Here is a 15225-nt window from a genome sequence, read left to right as displayed (position 1 = left end):
GCTTAATTTTGGTCTAAGGATATTCTCCATTGTGTTATAGTCGCTTGGTCATCACTATGTATACATTTTTGTGCTCACCATTCTTTTTCATGCTTATACTCCGCGACCACTCTTGGTTTCTAGGACTTTCAGGCATATACTGGTTGGCCTGGGGACCAGGCTCCTAAGTTTGGGGGAGTGGAGCTGCTGATGCAGACGGAGTCGTTGATGGTGGAGCAGCCCCTAAAGATGATGATGACCAGACCCCATAGATGGAAGCAGATGGAGCTCACCTTAGTTTGCCTTTGTTTCTTGCAATTTATTTTTCTGTCTTTTATTTTCAGTATTTTAACTATTTTTATACCTATCTCTTTTGGTGATTACTCTGTTGGTTCTTTTTGTGAATAGTCTGCCTTAGCATGGTTTTTAATCTTGTTGATACTTGTTTTGCTTGTGGTCGATTCTGGATTATAGTTTGCTTGATGTTTATGGTGTGTGTACCTTAGACATTTTCAAGTCACATTAGATCTTTAGTTCATGACTAGTTGCATACGGGTTTCAATGTTGATCATAGAACTGAGCTGAGCTTGATAGTTTGTGGATGCATAGCCGGGTGAGGTTTGAGCCTAAACACTGATGAGTGAACTACGCTTAGGTTGCATGATAGACTTTGCTTGAGTTTCCCTGGTGGTTTGCTTATGTTGTGCACTTATATGATCAAGGCATTCACATTTCCATCTTTTGTTAACCATCTAAGCCAAAAAGCCATCTCCACTCTTCACTTGACCCATACCTTCCTAGGCCTAAACACCACACCTTCCACTTGTCCCAAACCATGGAAAATTAACCATAACCTTTGCCTTGGTTAAGAGAGCAAAATGATGACATCAAATAAGTTTGGGAGAGTTGAAGAATGAGGAAATTTGGGAAGAAGAAAGTATGTGGTCAGCCATTACAAAAAAAAAACAAAAAAAAAACAAAAAAAAAACAAAAAAAAAAAACAAAAAAAAAAAAAAAAAACAAAACAAAAACAAAAAGCAAAACAAAAACAATAAGGCTAATGGCTTGGATCCGGTTAGGGGCATGTGCTTAATTGTTGTAATGGGGTATGGAGAGGGACATCATTGTAAAATCTTATTTGCTCTCTTAAGCTATAGCACCTTCAATCTTTGAAAAACCATAAAACTGCTACCGCTTGACCCTGCTTGACCCAGATTGCCCTAATAAAGACCTTGTGATAAGTGTCTGCATTTGTTTTACCACTGGTTTCATTTGGAAACGAAGAGCAAAGTTGAATTATGTGGCGTGAGTAGTAGACTAGAGAGAAACACTCACCCTGATACACTAGTGTGCATAGAGAGAAACATTTTCCTAGTGAGGATGCATACACAGATAGTCATTACTCTTCTCAGCTCTTTGATCTCTTTTGAAACCTTTGTTTGCACCTTGTCATGTTCTATTGCAATAATTGTGATCGGAAATTCATCTGAGGTTCATGCTTGCGAAAAAAAGATACAAGTAAACTAGGATGTAGAAATTGACTCACTTGCATTGCTTGTTATCTGCTAGATTAATTACCTTTTGCTTGAGGACAAGCAAGGTTCTAAGTTTGGGGGAGTTGTTAAGTCTCAATTTTACCTCTTTTTGGATGAGACTTATTGAACAAATTCCACTCATCCTTTGAACCATTGCAATATAATTGTTCTCTTTTTGGTTCATTTTGTGTGCAGATATAACTAACCCAAATTCATCTAACAATACCTTAATCCACCTCATTTTTTGTGCAGGTATTGAGGAAGAGTGGAAAGTTGAAGACTCTTAGGATTGGAAATCTAAGAAGCTAAGGAGCAGAGAAGAGGTTCTGCGCCGGGCGCAAGGTGATCCGCGCCAGGCGAGCAAAACAGAGTATCTCACCTCTGGGAGCCATTGCGCCGGGCGTAATGTGAATTGCGCCGGGCTTGTCCTAAGGCAGAGAGTATCTGGAAGGCCCCGCGCCGGGCGCGAAGACTTATGCGCCGGGCGCGAAACCCTAATCTGACTCCCCAAGCTCGTATTTGAAGCCATTTTCGGGGGAGAAACCCCCATTCTCACATTGGGCGCCTCCAGGAGCTGCGGAAGGGATTCCCAGGGCTTGGGATCGTCCGTGTGCGGATCTTTCCTTCGGTTCTTCACTTCCTCTTCCATCTCTATTTTGTATTTGCCCTCTTTGTTGAGTGGTTTCACCCATTTTGTGGGGTTAGATGTAGCCAACATACTCTATTGTAATCCTTACGTTTTCAATGATATATATATTTGTTGTTTCATTCATTGTTGTGTTTGTTTCTTTGCTTAATGCTTGCTTTGGATTGATCACCCTTTGCATGATTTAAGGTTCCATTGAGTATTGGGAAATACCTTTGAAATTAGTTCTGGAACATATGCCTAGTGGAGATTGTATCTAGGGATAGAGCTTGACCCATTAGTAGTCTTAAACCCTAGCCCGTAATGCGGGTGTAGGTATTGGGTACTCAAGGGATTGATATTCAATATCCGCACCTAGGCTCTTGCTCTAAGGGATTAGGTTTGAGTAAACTATTGGGTTGACTAAGCAATGAATTTAACAAGAGATTAAGGATACATTAGTGTTACGTTCGGTGAAATCTGACCCCCACAGCCTCACAATACCATTATCCCATTTCTACTCTTTCCCATTCTAAAACTAATCTCTTTATAGTTTTAACATTCCAATAGTCATGCTCTTCATCTCACATTTACATGACAAACTATAAATTGGAATTATTCTTTAGTCACGAATAGTCAATAAATGTTTATTTTACCTTCTAATCCCTGTGGATACGATATTTTTACTACTTGAACGGCCGGTATACTTGCCGTGTTTGAGACCGTTGATAGAATTAAACTAAATTTCAATTATAACAAAAGTACTTCAACGGAAATCTCAACACAAACCAAACAGAACCCCAAAGTACTGCATAAAGATTACAATTTCAATTTCTTTTAAGAATAAAAAGACACTATGCAGGGCAAAAGAACAAGATTACATGAAACAAAATGAGTACAGAAAAGAGTACAAAGAGAAAACTTGAATTTATAAAATCAATTCATCACCCCCCCCACCCCCAACCGATCAAGTAATCAATAAGAAATTTCCATTCATGAACAGAAATGCATAATTATAATTCTTATATTAATTATAATTATATCAATAATGAGTAGAGTCGGAATCAATAATTGGTGTTACGCGGGAAGACTGCAATAGCTGATCTAGGTAAGGCATATCATCAGTTCCAAAAAATTTCCATGGTTGCCCCTTCATCTTAGATTCAATGTCTCCTACAAGTAGAGCTGCTGCACCTATTTCTAAGAAACTATGTGCTGTCATGTCTTGATTATTGACAGCACGATCACTGCATTAAATCATGTTAAATAACAAAGTCAAATTTTGGAGCACAATAAGATGGAAGAAAACTAACAGGTAAAGTACCCAACCACGTGGAGGTAATTCTCCGTGCACGCGAATTTCGTGAGCGCAATCGCCGCCTCCCTCAGCACCTCCGGTTCCCTCTCGTTCAGAAGCCTCACCAAGGGCCCAATCATCCGACTCCGTCACCTTGAACGTTCTGGCCAAATTCCCAATCGTCTTTACGCAACGAATCCACTTTCTTGATCCACAATAGCCTTGCAAGCGGGTGAGTTTGGCTTGAACGCCGATTTCCACAATAGCCACTTTCTTGACACTAAACCGTGAGCTTACAGTTTATAACAAAATTAAAAAGGAAGAAGATATTACAAAAACTAAAAAGGCTAGAAGAGGAGGTAGAGAGGTCGGATAAGAAAGTGATGAAGAAGAAAAGAAGAAAGAGATAGAAAAGAAAGAAGACGGGGGTGCGGGAAAAAGAAAGAAGAAGAGGGGTGTGGGGAAGAGAAAGAACAGGAGGTGCGAGGCAGCCTAATACTGAAACCACATTCACCTATTTCTAAATTAGTTATATTAGTAATAAGTGGAATTTTTAAGGGGAGATAGGAGTTGAGAAGAGTATGTCATTTGGTGATATAGAATTAAGACTATGATATAGTATGTCATTAACAATTAGATGATAAAGACACGTATAATTTAGACATACCTTTTGGGTCACCTTCTTAATAGTAGTCTCACTAGTACGTGACATCTTTAGAAATGGAGCAATGCCCAAATTACACAATCACAAGAAAATCTGCATGTATTAATAAAAAACAATTAAGACTGCAATAGACATTATAACATTATAACTAATTGTCTTTTGTTTTATGTATCGATATAGACATGGTACAAGGGATAGTTCCAATAAGCCTTGCTCTAGTGTTACATTTTTTGTTCTATCAAGTGATTTTTTTTTAATGGATTTACATGGTTAAGTCCACATTTATCTCTTATGGGTAGTAGCAGCAAAGCAACCACCTTCAAACATATCAAACTTCTAGATTATAATTTATATGTTTTTTATCTAAATTAAAAAAAGTAAAAGATTAATGATGAAAAGTTTATCTAAAACCAAAATCATTATTTTTATAAGTTTCACAAAGGCATTTTAAAAAATAAACAATTATTTTGCTCCAAATAATGGATACAAACATGCCAGCAGACGATAGATTATGTATATATGTACTATTCTACTTATCTTTCGTTTGTTTTGTTTTGATCCAACTCATCATCTATCAAAAGTAGATCAATATCTTTATAGGCCCTCCTCCTTCAACCTCAGTAAATTATGTTGTACTTATTATTGCAAAGAGCATGGAGAAGACCAGATCAACATTGCAAATATAAACCAACAACTATCATGAAGGAAAGGATCACCTATTTTCTATTAGTACTAATAGCATGGAGGCCTAAGAGTACTAGTCCTTAGACCCACAACTTTATTTTTTAGTTTAGGAAATTAGATGTTACCACATCTTAATTATAGTGAAGCTATCAACGTGGTTTCATAGAGTTGCTAAATAATTATGGTTTGTTTTTTAAGTATTTGATTAGTGTATATAGCTGAAAGTTTGCTGAAAAATAATAACTTTTTAAATAAATCTTATTACTTCCGACTAATTTGTCTTTATTTTTTGACTAAAACATATCCTGAGGTCACCTAAAAAATCTTAGAATATTTTTATTTTGACACAAGAAAATCTTAGATTAAGAAAAGACATGTCCATTTGTAAAGACTACCGACTTTAACAAAGATTTTATAATGAAACAAATAAAATTATAGAACTTTATAATAGAATGAAAGAAAGTTATCATATTATGTCAACAAGAATTATAGAACTTTATAACATAAAATTATAGAACTATGGAATTACATAGCATAACAAAATAAAAAATGGTATATGTTTGAATCGAATCGAGCTCCATGTGTCCAGACCCCCAAATCCATATCATCAAATTTGCAAATTTAAAATCCAAACTAAACCAATGGTCTAAACCAACCTAACCCAATTCAGGTTGTCGGGTTGACCTGGACACTGGACTCATGAACCCCCCTATTTGGAATAACTTCAAATAAAATCTTAACCAAATTGTTATGATAAAAGTGCAAAGTGGGGAAATGTGTAGAACAATTACCAGTTCCTGTTGCAGTTGTCGCATTTGTTTGGCAGCGGCATCTCTTTCTTCCCTCAGATTTTGTAAAGCCTGGCTCTTCAGAAAAGGAAATTTAGTTTAAGCATGATTGGCTAATCTAAACAATAGAAATGGGCATGTAGAGAAGTTTAACTCTCGCAGTAAATGCTATAATGTACGAAATGGTTAACAATGAACGAATAACGTGCAAATGTGCAACATTGGTCACTGTTTTAGAGATGATCAATCAAACAAAGAAGACAGATCTGAAGCAACTACTACCCATTGATTTTGCTGACAGCCTGTTAGACTCGTTATTCATTATAAATATGAATGTAACTAAAAGCAGTCAATATAACTTTCTTAACCTAAAAAAATGAGTGGGGGTCACAAATACAAAAGTAATTACTTCAAATTCAGTCTGTAAGTATAAGCTATAAACAGTCCCGCAAGCGGTCAAAATTATGTATCTTTCACAAGATCATCAATCTTTGCCAAACTAACTTGAGACCTGAGCATAATTTTTCTTCCACACTGCTGTCATGGGCAAATTTGTAGTGTGCATAATCTGCTAGATGTTTTATGCAATTTAAAAACTGAGGAAAAACATCTATAAATTTATATAAAGTAAAAATGGAACAGAGGAAACCAGATACCAGATCTATTATAAACAGTTGATTTTTGATGCAGCACATGTTTAAATTTTCCATCAGAAGGGTCGTACATCAGGACTTTCAATGTTTAACTGATTTCCATTTTTATTTTGTCTTTACTAATCAATCACATTTTTCTAGCTTTGTCAATATGTTGTTTCCTCCAAATGCAGCAAGTACTGCCCACATGAGTAGTTTGTCCATCAACAAGATGGAACTAATGCTGTCACAAAACCAAAGAATGATGCCAGCAACTGAAGCGACTCAGAAAATGCCTTAATCAGATTTCTCAAGCTTTTCCGTTTCAAATGCTATGTGAAGTTACAATATATGGCATCGTGGCTAAGTACGTAAAATTATGAAATTCAAAACAAAGAATAAACATGGAATTTCACACTGATTTCCACGAAGGGTAGGGGAAGAGAAGAGACTCACAGAAGAGGATTGAGTGGAGTTTTTTCCATCATCTTCAGAGCTTCCTTCAGGTGAGGTCGGAGTGATATATGAAACTCTTAATTTCAATTCCTCTATTAAATTACCACTCTCCTTATTAAACTGCAAGTCAAATTATCAGTATCTGTGATCAAATTTTTTTTTTCCTTTTCAAATTATACAGTTGATCCTGTGTAAAGGACAGTGTAGACTCTCTTACAGTATCTGTGGGGAGATCATCGACATCAGTATTTGCAGTGACTATTGTTCTCTATAAGATTGTAGTTCCAGTGGGTCTATAAGCTGCCAAGTACCATCATATTCATCACAACTAATAGCCTAAGAACCGCATTTAAATTACTCTAACTCGTGCAGCTTCTCACCATGTTCTGTCAAAAAATTCCAACAATGAGTGGGAAATACCTTGAGTTCTTATTTGTTTAATTCAGTCTTAGATGTGCTTACCAAAGACATAAAAAGATTATCCTTAATTGAATACTTTTTGTAGATTTGATTGAGGAATCAAGGAACAAGCTTAATTGTCAACTTAGGCTTTGGAGACAGACTTTTTCGCTTGAGTAGGAGAACCACAGATTATATGTATTGCAAATTAGTAGGAATCGAGAGGAAAATGGCATAGAAGTAAAAATGGGAGAAGATGTCGCACCATAGGCTTCTAAGGTCAAATGCCTAGGATAAATATTACAAAATGATGGAGAATTTTATGAAGATGCACATATAAGATACAAGTTGGATGGTTAAAATGGATAAAGGCATAAGGGGTTATTTGTAATCACAAAGTACCCATTATGCTCAAAGGGAATTTTATTGTATTGTTATATGTCTAGCTACACTATATGGTAGTGAATGTTAGGCTTTAAAGGGACAAGAAGAGAAAAAAGTGAGAGTAGCAAAAGCAAGAATGTTAAGATGAATGTATAGTCACACAAGAAAGGATAGGATACAAAATAATTTTATTCAAGGAGATATTAGGGTGACACTAATTGAGGAAATGAAAACAAAAAATTAGTTAAGGTGGTTTCAACATGAGCAAAGATCACTCGAAGCACTAGTGGTGAAAGTAGATTACATGGTTTTTTGCAATGTGAAAAAGGAAACAGAGCAAGAAAGACATTGAAAGAGATTGTTACGAGGGATCTTAGTGAATAATATGATTGAGAAATTGGTCTTTAATTGACCTCAATGGTGTCATGCAATTGATGTAATCAATCTCATTGAGTGGAATAAGTAGGCAAGTTGAAGCAGGTATAACAATGTTAGTTTTAAAGCAAAATGTCAAATAAAAAAAAGGTCAAGTAAATACTTTTAAACAATATTTCTTTTAGAGGCAAGCAGAAAATACAGCATTTTTATTTACAAGTTTTTGACATCAGCCAATAAGGTGTTATGATTGTGCAAAATCAAAAAATAAGGGAAAGAAAACGTGTCAATCACATAATTTAAACCAAATCAAATAAAGGTTGTGTTGTTATTTTATCTTAGAATGCTAATCCCTATCATCCATGAAACAGAATCTTCTTCTTTCTCGAAATGATGAGAAGTCAGTGTTGAAGATTGCTGACTTTGGATTTGCAAGGTAGCCTAATTATTTATACTTCATTCATCTATATTAAGACCCAAAAAAAAATGTTGAAGGTGCTATTTATGATTAATTGCCTGGGAAACTAGTCTCACTATATTATTCATTAGCTGCATTACGATCAATGTGATTGAGAAGTGGAAGATGACACAATGGTTACTTTCTAAGGGTATTTGAGAGACCATTATCTCTCCCAACAACCAAATTGTTATTGCCAAAATACAAGCTAACTAACTACAGTTAATGCTCTGTTGTATTGAATAATGTCAATTGATTCCTTGCTTCCAACCTATTCCTCCACTTGTAGATCTTATTTGTTGCAAGTATTATAATAAAATCAGTACCTTCACAATAAATAGAATAGTTTTCACCAAGGCCATCCAGAATTGGTTGTGTAATTTTCTTAACTTCTTCCTGCCATTAATGTCAGAAAAAAGTTTTTTTTTTATATATAAAAAGCTTGTTCTTTTTGGGATAATGCAGTAAATCAAGCAAACCAAAGTCTAACCTTATTAGGATATCTCAAATCATCGATACTCCACGGGAGAAGCTACAACCAAATCCCTGGCAATATAAACTCATAATTAATATTCAAATAAGTATAATCTAAAATTTAAAATCTAATTCTGATACTTAGTTTAACTCAATGGTTATAACTATATTTACAATTTAGGCAAAAAAGTATGCAGCTTAAACAAAATAAGAGGACACATAAAAGCTAAAAACATAGAATTTCCAAATAGCCTCTTGGAACAAATTAATTGATAAGCAAAGGAATCATAGCAGTAATATTTTACTTCATTGATTCACCACATAACCTAACACTTTTTGTGTGTATTCCTCATATTTCTATTCTAGTCCCAGATTTCCCGATTTCATAACGAGGTTTCCATCTCATAAGCAAAACGCATAACTAGGTATGTTCGTAAATCAATCGTTAAAAAAGAGTCTTGAGAAGAATGAATTTAAATAAATGAAAGTATAAAAAGTGGGGAAGAATGAAAGCAAGAAACAGAGCAGAGAATACCTAACAGAGAAGGAGGTGTGGCGAGGGAGTGTTGGAACGGAAGGTTCAAAACAAATTAAAAGCGCTGTGTTATTAGCATTCTTCCAATATTTTAAGGGAGGTGTAGGGTGTGGGGGGTGCGGGGGAAGGGGTGTAGGGTGTGGGGGGTGCGGGGAAGGGGTGTAGGGTGCGGAGAAGGGAGTGCGGGGAAGGGGGCTGTGGGGTGTGGGGGTGCGGAAAAGGGAGGGTGTGGGGTGCGGGGAAGGGGTCTAAATTTAAAATTTTTATTTTTTTAAGGGTAATTTAGACATTTTATATATTTTTTTTTAAAAAGGAGGTGTATTTATATGAGAGTGGAGGTGTGTTTATCATCTGCCTAAAATGAATAGGAACGTATCTTACAAGGCCCTCATGCTTTCTGGTTCAATCTTGGAAGCCCAAAGCTAACGACCCAAATCTAATAATAGGCCACCTAACCTAATTGACCAGGTCAATCCAAACTCAGAAACACATTAGGACAATTAGTTAAGGATAAAATTAACTCAGCTTAATTAGTATCACTTCAAACAAGTCTAACTTGTTTTCTACATATAAGGTTTAGATAACTTATTTAAGCATAATCTTAACTCACTTTATTTTTTTTTTAATGTTTGACTTTATTAGAAGCTTAATAAATAAAAGGGTTTTGTTAAAAATAAAAGGTTATTCAACCATGATAGGATCTAGTGGATATATAAGACTTGAAAAAATTAAGGACAGGTAAAAAAACACAAGTAGGAATGGAATTGAATTTTTGTCTTTCTAATATATATTTAGAAGGTAGGTGAATAAAACAATTTTTCTAAAAACTTTGAATATATGTACATGTGTGTGTACGCTTGGGTTATTTATTTATTTTATTTTAATATCTCTTTTATAATGCTAGGGAAGAGGGGGAATAAGAGAGCATGAAAAAACACAACATTTTATACCCTATAAATTTAGGTTTAAGTCCGGTCCATTGAGCAACAACATAGGATTTTCACTATTCGATTCCTTTTTGTCAAATATTTTTGTATAAGTCTTTAATTTAAAACTCTTAAAATTCAAAGCCTCTTTAGCTTTTATACTCCCAGAAAATTAACATCAAAGAAATTAATGTTATCTCAAATATTCATAATAAGTACTTAATCGATGTATATAATTGTTTCTGTGAGTGTTTTAAAGAATGAAAAAATAATGATAAAGTTCAAGTACCTTCTAATTAATATTCCTGTATTTATATCACCTGACATTCTTTTAATCATTGTAGATGATGCTTGAAGTTCTTATATTATAGTTGAAGCCATGTGTTTAATCCAAAAAAAATGTTCCTTAAGAAATTACTTTCGTTATTATATTATAAAAAATAAATGAAAATCATTTTAATTTTAATTATAAAAAACATAAGTCTACTGTTAAATCTATTAATTGGTTTTATTATTATACTATTAATTTATTACAAGGCTATTAATGAGTTATCCAATCATTTTTCATAAAAGTAATGTATTGGAATACTAACACTACAAATCATACTAATTAGTTGAAAAAATATTTTTAATTTATGATTTGTGTCATTAAATATAGTTATTACTTACATCATTTAATTTTGTAGGTGCTTTTGGAATAAGATTTTATATTTTGGCATTACTAATTAAAACTAACATAATTATTTTAATCGGTATTTTTGTGTATAGTATTTTGAAAAACTAAATTTACAATATGCTCTTCTACTTTGTAACTTTAGCAGGTTAACTTTCTGTTTCGGTACATCTTATTACATCTCCCATTTTAGATGAAGGCATAGTCTTCAAGAGTTTTTTTCTTCCTAGCTTATTCATTGATTATTAAGACATATATGCATTTTGCCTTATGATTGGTAAAAAAAAAAATGCTTTGTGATTCGGACACTTCAATTTAAGATATACTTGATTTCGACATTATTTTAGGCATTTCTTATCAAGCTCTTATTTTTTGCAAAGCTAAATATAAAAGGCTACACACTTTTTTGAGTGAAAAATTCATCCAAAATGGAAAAAGCTTATTATTTTGTTGTATAAGTTTTGAAATATCAACCATTTGCCTAACAGTACGTATCATCAAAAGAAATCACTTTTGATTTGTTAAGAATAAAAGCTTTCCACTTCTTATTCCGCTTGAGCATATGTCATAAGAAAATAAGAACTATAGCATACATCTTTGAAGAGAAAAAGTGTAACTTAGAGAAAGAATGAGCATGTCTTATCCTAAAGTGTACGTGCATATCATATAATGCCAGGAACATCCTTGCACTACTGCATCTCTCATGAATCATAACCACCCCTTTATCTTCTATGTAGAGAACACCAAATACTTTAGTTCACAGGGAACCAAGTCCTTGCAAGGCACAAACACCCTTATATTAAAACTCAATCTTCTCCTTCTTCTCTATTCCTTTGGACAGCTCCAAAATTCTTTACTAATAAGTCTACCACAATGGGCACCAAGTCCTTGCAAGGCACACCCTTCTTATACACTTCAGCTAAATGTGAATCACTTCCGATTCTCCCTCCAAGGAAAATATCCACACCTTCAGTGGCCTTACCATTCTCATCCCTAGTCATGCACCCCATGAAGCCAATATCAGCAACTTGCACCTGCCCACAAGTGTTGGGGCAGCCAGTCCAATGCATCCTCACAGGCCTAGTCACTGCCACTTGCCTCTCCACTTCCTCAGTCACTTTCAATGCCCTTGCTTTTGTCTCAATTATGGCTTGTCCACAAAACTGGTTGCCAGTGCATGCCACAAGTGTTTTCATCAGAAGGGAAGGTTCAGGGGAAAACCTCTTCAAGAGAGGCTCCTTGAGAAGGGTCTCAAGTTTTGAGTTTTCCACATTGGGAATCACTATGTTTTGCTCCACTGTGAGCCTGAGTTCACCACTGCCATACTCATCTGCCAAACGGGCCAGCTCATCCATCTCATCTGCTTGGACTCTACCAACTGGAATGTGAATCCCTACATAGCTTAAGCCCTCCTGTTTCTGTGGATGAACACCTAAGTAGTCCCTTCTTTCCCATGTTTTCTTAACCAGATCTTCCTGGGAGGCTCTCTCTAGATGCTTCCCTGGCATTCTTTTTTCCACCTCTGACCTGAATACTTCTATCCCCTGCATCATTTGCCAAACATTTGTCACTTGTCATGAAGATACATTTATTGACAAAGGAAATAGATGATCATCATTGCAAGATAAGAGTCTATTTACATACAAGTTAGAAATGTTTTTTTAAAGTTTCTATGTGGGAAAAAGCTTTGTTTGGATAAAAGTTAAAAGGGTTTTTGAAAGTTTCTCAATTGAAAACAAAAAATTCCTTATTTATCGTAAAGAAGCTCTCAAAAACTCTTTTAAACTTGTATTCAAACAGATTTTAAGTGGATAACCAAACATTTTAAACATTCCAACACTTAGACCCGGGGATATTTTGAAAATTGCATGTCTTTGTTCAGATCGATTATGACTCATCTTAAGAACGGATTAAATGATAATTAAATCATACTTGATTGTAGTGTGCACAAAGAGTATCTCCAAAATAGATCAGCCCCTTAAATCATTCTTTCCTTATAATGTGGTCAGTAATTCAATTTCTAAGTCTAAGTCTAAGTTTGTGCATTCAAGAACATCAAATTATCAATTGATATAGATCAATTCTTTTTCTGTATCTCATTACCTCAAATATTAGTTCTTGACTTTTAGCTATAAGGCTACTCCGAGTTAAAAGAAGAAAATATTAGCAAACTAATGTCATTTAGAGACAAAAAGATCACCAAAGTCAAACGATTGACTTTTTAATCATTGCCCTAAGGATAATAGTTAACAAAACTGTTTTAAATATTAAGATTGATTGTAATTTATAAAAGAAAGGATTATGTCATAACTAACACTTTATGTACATGTATGATTTGACACTAGGCAAAAGTGGCAAAATCAAATAAAATAATGACTTACCAGTTCATCAATCAACCACATCATTCTCGTTTTCTGTCTGTTCCCTCTGAAGCCAAGGTCCCTATAGGCCTCAAGGACAGCTTTACAAAGTGGGATAACATCATCTGCGGAGACCCAAGCATCAAGTGGAATTGCTTCAGCACATCGCTTGGCACTAAAGAAACCACCAACCAGCAAGTTAAACCCAAAACGACCATCTTTATTAGCAGGCATGTAAGCCAGATCATTAATGTGAGGATGCTCAAACAGATCATGGGATCCCACCACGCACACATTCCACTTCCTAGGCCTGCACAATTCCAAAAATTCAATATAAGGATTAAGGACCCCATAACAATGCTTTAGATCATAAAATCCTAATGCTTCAGAACATGGTCCACAATATCCCAAAGCTATAACTAAGACTAATTTATATTCCTGGAAAGTAGTTTCTGTTGACTAAACATTATTTTAATACTGTGATAATTGTTCTTGGAAGTACCAGGTCAACCTCATGTCACAGAAAAAACTTCATAACCACTAGAGTAAGAAACTTGGTTAATTCACAACAACTATGATCCACCTTATATATGTGTGTACTTACAAGTTTGACATGGCTGGGTTGCCACGTGAATTGGCAGTGATGAATTGAGATAACAAGTTGGAGTAAGGTCGGGTATCAACAATCTCATCAGGGTCAATGCCTGCAAGAGGGTTACCCACAGGGTTTCTCACATTGTCCATGCCACTTTGCAGACTCGTCAAGCCAAACTCTTCGAGGCCCTTGAGAATTTCTGGCACATCAGGTAGCACCACACCACGAATTTGCCAATTCTGCCTCGTTGTTACATCAGCACACCCATCTTTCCCGTACTTCCTTATCACACTCGCCAAGTACCGTGTTTGGGCACTTGTTGTCACCCCATTTGGAAGTTTCAGCCTCATCATAAATCTACCATCTGGTTTAGGCAATGAAAAGAAATGAACCCAAGTGTATTAATCAAATAGAAAAGCTATTTACAACAAAATGCGAAGTTTTATTCTTGAGTAAATGAACAAGTATATCATTTTAATGTCAACTATTAATGTGTCCTTTAGGCTTTAACATGAAACTTACTGACATGAAACTCCAATTTTTATTAGAAAATAACACAAAAATGGCACTTATAATCAAGTTTTAAAAAATGGTGGGTGACCACAATTTCGGCTTAAATATCAAGGTTTTTGGACTCATTGCAACTACATCATAACCACAAGTGTGGTCGAATCAACCACTTGCATCACAACCACAATTGTGTTTGTATCAGTCATATTTGTCAGCAATGTCAAAAATTGTGATGAAACCATCATTACAACTGCAATTTAAAAACCTTCCTTATAACAGTACTCCACCTATATTTTGTGTTTCATCATCGCTTAAAAGACAATTAATTTAAGATATCAACAACTAGTGCTATTGCCATGGTTTGAGACTCAAACATGTACCAATCAACTCTTTTTTCCTTTCACTTATCTTTGCATATTGTGGACCAAAAGAAACATGAAAAAGTGAAACTTACAATGATGCTTTCTCCTATGAAAAAGGCCAAGCCACTTGAGCCTGACATCAATATCATCCTTGGTGTGCTTGGAGCTCTCAATTTCCTCAAGGGACATCTTAGCCAACTCCTCAATCCCACCCTCCATGAAAAGCTTCATGGGGTCTTTCTCGATCTTCACCTTCTCCTGAGGGTTGATGCCTCCCCTGTGCTCCTCCTTCAGCACCCAAAACCCATCTCTTTCCTCCACTCTAGGCTCCAACCTCGACGCCTCCACCTCCGAGGCAACCGGAACCACCGTTGGCGTGGCACAGAGCCATGTCTTGGGCCGAGAGTTGAAGCAGCTTGGAGGGGCCAGAAAACGAACAGAGAATGAAGACATTGGAAGAAGCGTGTGTTGAGAATGTATTTGAGGTTGTGGTAATGGCGGTGTGGGCTAAGAGT

The 15225-nt window shown here is 35.4% G+C and overlaps 1 protein-coding gene and 1 long non-coding RNA gene across 4 annotated transcripts; both read right to left on the bottom strand.

The window, feature by feature from the left end:
* Window positions 1–1810: 1810 nt before the first annotated feature.
* LOC145955853 (uncharacterized) lies at window positions 1811–9400 on the bottom strand. 3 transcript variants are annotated; one of them, XR_014432584.1, is made up of 9 exons: window positions 9285–9400; window positions 8766–8821; window positions 8602–8671; window positions 6878–7046; window positions 6661–6780; window positions 5576–5650; window positions 4104–4193; window positions 3469–3728; window positions 1811–3386 (listed from the first exon to the last, which is right to left on the bottom strand). It is a non-coding gene; the product is annotated as an uncharacterized LOC145955853 (long non-coding RNA). The 3 variants fall into 3 exon arrangements; XR_014432583.1 differs by lacking the exon at window positions 8602–8671 and having other exon boundaries at window positions 3079–3386; XR_014432585.1 differs by lacking the exon at window positions 8602–8671 and having other exon boundaries at window positions 3079–3386; window positions 3469–3716.
* A 1994-nt stretch (window positions 9401–11394) lies between these two features.
* Window positions 11395–15225, bottom strand: NIR1 (nitrite reductase 1). Its single transcript, XM_020352632.3, has 4 exons — window positions 14803–15225; window positions 13848–14202; window positions 13265–13553; window positions 11395–12427 (listed from the first exon to the last, which is right to left on the bottom strand). Exons 1-4 carry the CDS (start codon window positions 15161–15163, stop codon window positions 11690–11692), a joined length of 1743 nt encoding a protein of 580 aa, XP_020208221.1. The 5' UTR covers window positions 15164–15225; the 3' UTR covers window positions 11395–11689.

This window comes from Cajanus cajan, chromosome 3 (genome assembly GCF_000230855.2).
Source record: "Cajanus cajan strain Asha chromosome 3, NIPB_CcT2T_4, whole genome shotgun sequence".
Classification (NCBI taxonomy): domain Eukaryota; kingdom Viridiplantae; phylum Streptophyta; class Magnoliopsida; order Fabales; family Fabaceae; genus Cajanus; species Cajanus cajan.
The sequence above is the reverse complement of the archived record's forward strand: the minus strand, read 5'-3'. Positions and strand labels throughout refer to the sequence as shown.